Consider the following 6,299-nt stretch of genomic DNA (forward strand, 5'->3'; position numbering starts at 1 on the left):
CAAAAAAACCTAGTAATGGTTGATACATACTTAAACGTGATTGAAGTGGCAAATTTTAGGTAATGTATATTTTACCATAATAAAAATTATAATCCCCCAAACTTGTAATATAGTTACATATGTGCTTCTTTTTTAAATGCATTAAAGAACAGCAACAACAAATGCAATGGATGTGATAAGCTATTTCTGTATTTTTAGTAGATGGGGTTTCTTCATGTTGGTCAGGCTGGTCTCCAACTCCTGACCTCAGGTGATCCATTGGAAATACTCACTTTTTTTTTTTTTTGAGACTGAGTCTCACTCTGTCACCCAGGTTGGAGTGCAGTGGCACAATGTTGGCTCACTGCAACCTCTGACCACCAGGTTCAAGCCATTCTCCTTCCTCAGCCACCCAAGTAGCTGGAATTACAGGTGCCTGCCACCATGCTCTGCTAATTTTTTTGTATTTTTTTTAGTAGGGTCAGGGTTTCATGATCTTTGTCATGCTGGTCTTGAACTTCTGACCTCATGATCCATGTGCCTCGGCCTCCCAAAGTGCTGGGATTACAGGTGTGAGCCACTATGCCCAGATGGGAATACACAAATTTAATCAAGCTTCTTTAAGTCTTGCTGATCTTATTCCCTGAAGCTGAAAGGTCATTGTCATCTGCAGTCTCTAGTCTCTTTCACAAACAATCAAACCTAATCCGGTTTACACTCACCCTAAACTCAGGTTTATTGCCTGGAGGGCCCTTAGCTTAGGCCAACTTTTCTCCTTTCTGCTGAGGCTTAGGCAGTCATAAACCAGGTAGAGGCAGCTGGTTGCTAGGTAACTAACAGCCCAGCGTCTATTTACTAGTTAAGATTTAGGAAACGGAAACCATTTTATGACTGAAACTTTTTTACTGGTCAGAATCCAAAAGATGTCAAAATTTCCAGCTTCCAAGAATGTACTAGACAAAAGCAAGAAACCATAATTTTGATAACTATGAAAAAGTAGTTTGTGATGAGCTGTTTAGAAAATGTGGAAATCTCATTGTTGAAATTCCTTTAAACTTTTCCATTTTCTTTTTCTTCCTAAGTCTGTGTCACATTCACTGACATCTGATGAGGAAGAGGATCTGGACTTATGGGAGGAATTTCTATTCACATAGGCATCATGTAACCTTAAGTCCTTAGGAGAAAGTAATTCTTGACAAACATTCCAGGACCATGTATAAGTAGAAAAGGTGTCATAAAAGGACTCATTTTTAGAGTCTAGTCCAATCAAATCCCCTCGGATCTTCCGCCAGAGGTTTAGCATTTCTTTCTGGTGTTCAAGGGCAATTCCTAAATTATAGGTTTCGGTAGCTCTTTTCACCTGCAGTGAGAGACCAGAAGTTTATTGTAGTTACCTTAAAATATCTTTGATTTGTGGACCACAAGGATAGATAGCCCAAGAGTTATGTTCCTAGGCTACTTGAAAGTCACTGAGTCTATACATTGGGTGGTGCCTCATGAGGACACGTGAGCTAGGAGCTGATGGACAATCAAAATGTACTGTTTGGGAATAATGAGGTCATAAGAAATTTTATGAGGATATGAAAAATACAACAGACTAAAATAGGTTGAAGTATGGGGTGGAGATAGGCTATGGATATAACAGGAGTGCCAATTCAGCCACTCAGTTCAGCCTAGGACAGGGAGAACTGGCTGGGAGAAGATGCTGAGCTGAGTAGGTCCTCAAGGATTTCATCAAATTGAGGGAGTAAGTGGTGATGGGAAGACAGGTGTTCCAGGCAGAGGGGACAGCATAAACAGAGACCCCAAGGCAGTAAACATCCTGGAGGTATGGTAGGAGGGTTTAGGCACTTGGTGTTGCTGGAGCATCAAGTTTAAAGTGGGAAGACGAAATAATGACAAAGGACAGAGAGGCCCTTAGACTTAACCTTATCAGTCAGATCAGTCAGTGATCTCTGTGAGGCTGGCAAGAGCGTGTTCCTCAGTGAAAATCATGCTGTAGTGAGCTACCATTTCTAATGAAAGCGAGATAAATCCCTTAATCAGAAAATAGAGTTGAAATTGCCATCATTGAGAGGATCGTGTTCACTTTTAAGCAGGACAATGCCATGGTCGGCTCTTCATGTTGGATTATTAGCAGCTGTGTGGAGAATGGTTGGAGGATGCCAGGCTGGAGACTGCCTCATCTAAGGCAGTGGTAATGGGGAAGGAGTGAACGGGACAGCTTTGAAAAATCTTTTGTTTTTTTGAGACGGAGTCTCGCCCTTTCGCCTAGGCTGGAATGCAGTAGTGCAATCTTGGTTCACCGCAACCTCTGCCTCCCAGGTATAAGAGATTCTCCTGCCTCAGCATCGAGAGTAGCTGAGATTACAGGTGCCCACCACAATGCCTGGCTAATTTTTGTATTTTTTTTTTTTTTTTGAGACGGAGTCGCGCACTGTCACCAGGCTGGAGTGCAGTGGCATGATCTCGGCTCACTGCAACCTCTGCCTCCCAGGTTCAAGCGATTCTTCTGCCTCAGCCTCCCGAGTAACTGGGATTACAGGCACCCACCACCATGCCGGGCTAATTTTTTGTAGTTTTAGTAGAGACAGGGTTTCACTATGTTGACCAGGCTAGTCTCAAACTCCTGACCTCAGGTGATTCACTTGCCTCGGTCTTCTAAAGTGCTGGGATTACAGACATGAGCCACCACGCCCAGCCCTGAAAAATCTTTAAAGAGAATGACAATAGGCCAGACTTGGGATTAGTAGATGTGAGGAATGAGGAAAAAAACCCGAGTTAAGGATAGCTGCTGGCCTTCTAGCTTCAGTGACTGAGTAGATGCTATCAACTGAAACACATGCAATACCCTCGTGTAACAAACCTGCATGTACCCTGTGGATCTAAAATAATAGTTGACCTTATTAAAAACAACAACAACGACAATGCAAAAAACACCTTAGATATAGAATTCCATGGGGGAACCAGTTTGATGCAGAAGATGATGAGTTTTGTTTTGGACATGTTGAGTTTGTTATGCTATGAGACTCTGCGTAGAGGTAGAAATATTCGTTAAGTGGTCAGTGAGATAGGACAGAAATACAGGAAAGAAGTCTAGGCTAGCGATAACTTTATAGTCATCAGTACTTAGGTGGTAGCTGTAACAAGGAGGATAGATTGAGATAGCACAAAGAATACTTGTCCTAGCTATTCCTTGACCTAATACTGAGATTCCCAATGTATTAATACCAAACTATCGATCTTCTCAAGCTTCTTAGCCCTTGGTGCAGCTGGTGCCCCAGGGCCAGAGGCCTCAGGATGTAAGATTCCTTTACTCACCACGAATCTCTGAGTACACTACTCACTGTGACTGTTGGTTAATTACCTTAATTAGTTTGATATTTCTGGAATAAAACAAATGAATGTCCCAGAAATAATAGTGAGTATAGCTGCATAGGTGAATAGCAGGATGAATCATAATACTTAACATTTGAATCCATTTGATTATAGATAAAGAAATGGTGTTATTACAATGGGTAAAAATGAGAAACAATCTTGTCTCATTTTAAAGACATAGAACAGATAAAAATTCTCTTGGTTTTATGGTGTAGTATTGAAGTGGACAATATTTTTGTCAGTGATTTCTGGGAAGGCACTCAACAAAGGATACTCACGTGTTGTTTAATAGCAGTTGCATCAGCCACTGTACAAGTTTGCTTTTTCTTGAGCATTTGATCAATGGTGAGGATGTCATTTGAATAACCTGAGGCAGGGTCTATAGGCTTTATATTTGCTGCCTTTATGCACATTTAAAAAAGAAGGTTAGTAATACATTTTAGTTTGAATTATACAACAGAAAGACATAATAAATAAGTATATTTTATTATGGAAGGATTTGTATATTATTTATTTACTTGTGTATTTTTTTTTTTTTGAGACGGAGTTTCGCTCTTGTTACCCAGGCTGGAGTGCAATGGCGCGATCTCGGCTCACCGCAACCTCCGCCTCCTGGGTTCAGGCAATTCTCCTGCCTCAGCCTCCTGAGTAGCTGGGATTACAGGCACGCGCCACCATGCCCAGCTAATTTTTTGTAGTTTTAGTAGAGATGGGGTTTCACCATATTGGCCAGTCTGGTCTCAAACTCCTGACCTCAGGGGATCCACCCACCTTGGCCTCCTAAAGTGCTGGGATTACAGGTGTGAGCTATTGCACTTGGCCTGTACATTATTTTATAAGATTATTGCTAAACCATTTGTTTGTTTAGACTTTTTTCTGGGTCTCTCAGGAATGGCATTTGGCATGTGTACAGGGATTATCTGTATATCCTAGATGGTGCCCTAGGACTGGAATTGCTAGGTCAAAAGGTGTGAGGTCTGTCCTTTTGGTAATTATTGCCAAATTTCCTCTGTAGAGGGCAAACCAATTTGTAAACCTACCTGTAACTTAAGAGTGTACCCATGTTTTTTCAGCTTTTCCATCTTGGTCAATTTAATATGAAAAGATAATATCTGAGGAGAGTTTTAACTTGGATCTTTTATGAGGAATGAGGTTGAATATCTTTTTATGTTTCAGAACTGTCTGTTCCTACCCTTTGCCTATTTTTATATACGTTAGTTTTTTTTTTCCTAATGAATTTGAAGTTCTTTGAAGTTAGCCTTTTGTGTTATGAGTGGCAACTGTGATTTATTTTTTGACCATATGGAGATTTTTTTTTTTTTTTGAGATGGAGTTTCGCTCTTGTTGCCCAGGCTGGAGTGCAATGGCATGAACTCAGCTCACTGCAACCTCCACCTCCCGGGTTCAAGTGATTCTCCTGCCTCACCTGCCTGGGTAGCTGGAATTACAGGCATGTGCCACCACACCTGGCTTATTATTGTATTTTTAGTAGAGACAGGGTTTCTCCATGTTGGTCAGGCTGGTCTTCAATTCCCAACCTCAGGTTATCTGCTCTCCTTGGCCTCCCAAAGTGCTGGGATTACAGGCATGAGCCACCGTGCTTGGTGAGATTTTTTGATCTTGATGCAGTGGAATTAATATCTTTTTATTAAAAAATGCATTTGGCTTTTGTGTCACAGTTAGGGAGGCCTTCCCAGAGTTTATTTCAGTATGTTAAGGTTTCTTTTCTTTTTTTCCATTTATTCTTCTCTGCCCTACATTTATTCTTTTTACATTTCATCCATTTGCAATTTGTATATGAAATGTGAATTTCATTTTTTTTCTCAGTTGGCTACTCAGCGCACTATTTGTTGAATAATCTATAATTTTCCTGTTGTGTGAAATGTCACCATTTTCCTTAAGTTAAAATTCTCCAGCCAGGTGCAGTGGCTCACACCTATGATCTCAGCCCTTTGGGAGGCCAAGGCAGGTGTAACACAAGGTCAGGAGATGGAGACCATCCTGAACAACACGGTGAAACCCCATCTCTTCTAAAAATACAAAAAATTAGCTGAGTGTGGTGGAGCACACCTGTAGTCCCAGCTACTTGGGAGGCTGAGGCAGGGGAACCCAGGAGGTGGAGGTTGCAGTAAGCCGAGACTGCACCATTGCACTCCAGCCTGGCGACAGAGCAAGACTCTGTCTCAAAAAAAAAAAATTCTCCACATAGCTCTATTTTCTTCTTTGGGTCTGTCTGTTCATTTCATTTCATTTCTTTCTTTCTTTTTCTCTTTCTTTCTTTTTCCTTCTTTCATAAAAATATAAATAATTTTTAAATTTTTTATTTTTTGAGACAGTCTTGCTCTATTACCCAGCCTGGAGTGCAGTGGTACGATCTGGGCTCACTGCAACCTCTGCCTCCCAGGTTCAAGTGATTCTCCTGCCTCAGCCTCCAGAGTAGCTGGGATTACAGGCACCCACCACTATTCCTGGCTGATTTTTGTATTTTTAGTAGAGGTGGGGTTTCATCATGTTGGCCAGGCTGATCTCAAACTCCTGACCTCAGGTGATCCACCCACCTTGGTCTCCCAAAGTGCCAGGATTACAGGTGCCCAGTCTCTAATAAACACTTGTATTTGAAGGCCAAGGTGGGCGGATCACCTGAGGTCAGGAGTTCAAGATCATAAACACTTGTAAGTATACAAATATATTAGATTAGATGTAATAAACTACACAGTATATCATACTATTTATGTATATAAACATATAGTTTAATAGAAATAGCATTAAATGTGGGCCGGGTGCCGTGGCTCATGCCTGTAATCCCAGCACTTTGGGAGGCCAAGGCAGGTGGATCACGAGGTCAAAAGATCGAGACCATCCTGGTCAACATGGTGAAACCCCGTCTCTACTAAAAATACAAAAAATTAGCTGGGCATGGTGGCACGTGCCTATAATCCCAG

At 41.4% G+C, this 6,299-nt stretch overlaps 1 protein-coding gene across 1 annotated transcript in view; it reads right to left on the bottom strand.

The window, feature by feature from the left end:
- Positions 1-983: 983 nt before the first annotated feature.
- EFCAB3 (EF-hand calcium binding domain 3) overlaps positions 984-6,299 on the bottom strand; it is a 39,161-nt gene continuing 33,845 nt past the window's right edge. Inside the window, exons 9-10 of the mRNA XM_017549254.2 lie at positions 3,636-3,758; positions 984-1,339 (exon numbers count right to left, since the gene is read on the bottom strand). Coding sequence (XP_017404743.1) covers positions 1,013-1,339; positions 3,636-3,758 — 450 coding nt within the window. The 3' untranslated portion in view covers positions 984-1,012. The remainder of the gene's footprint in view (positions 1,340-3,635; positions 3,759-6,299) is intronic.

This window comes from Cebus imitator, unplaced genomic scaffold (genome assembly GCF_001604975.1).
Source record: "Cebus imitator isolate Cc_AM_T3 unplaced genomic scaffold, Cebus_imitator-1.0 Scaffold217, whole genome shotgun sequence".
NCBI lineage: Eukaryota > Metazoa > Chordata > Mammalia > Primates > Cebidae > Cebus > Cebus imitator.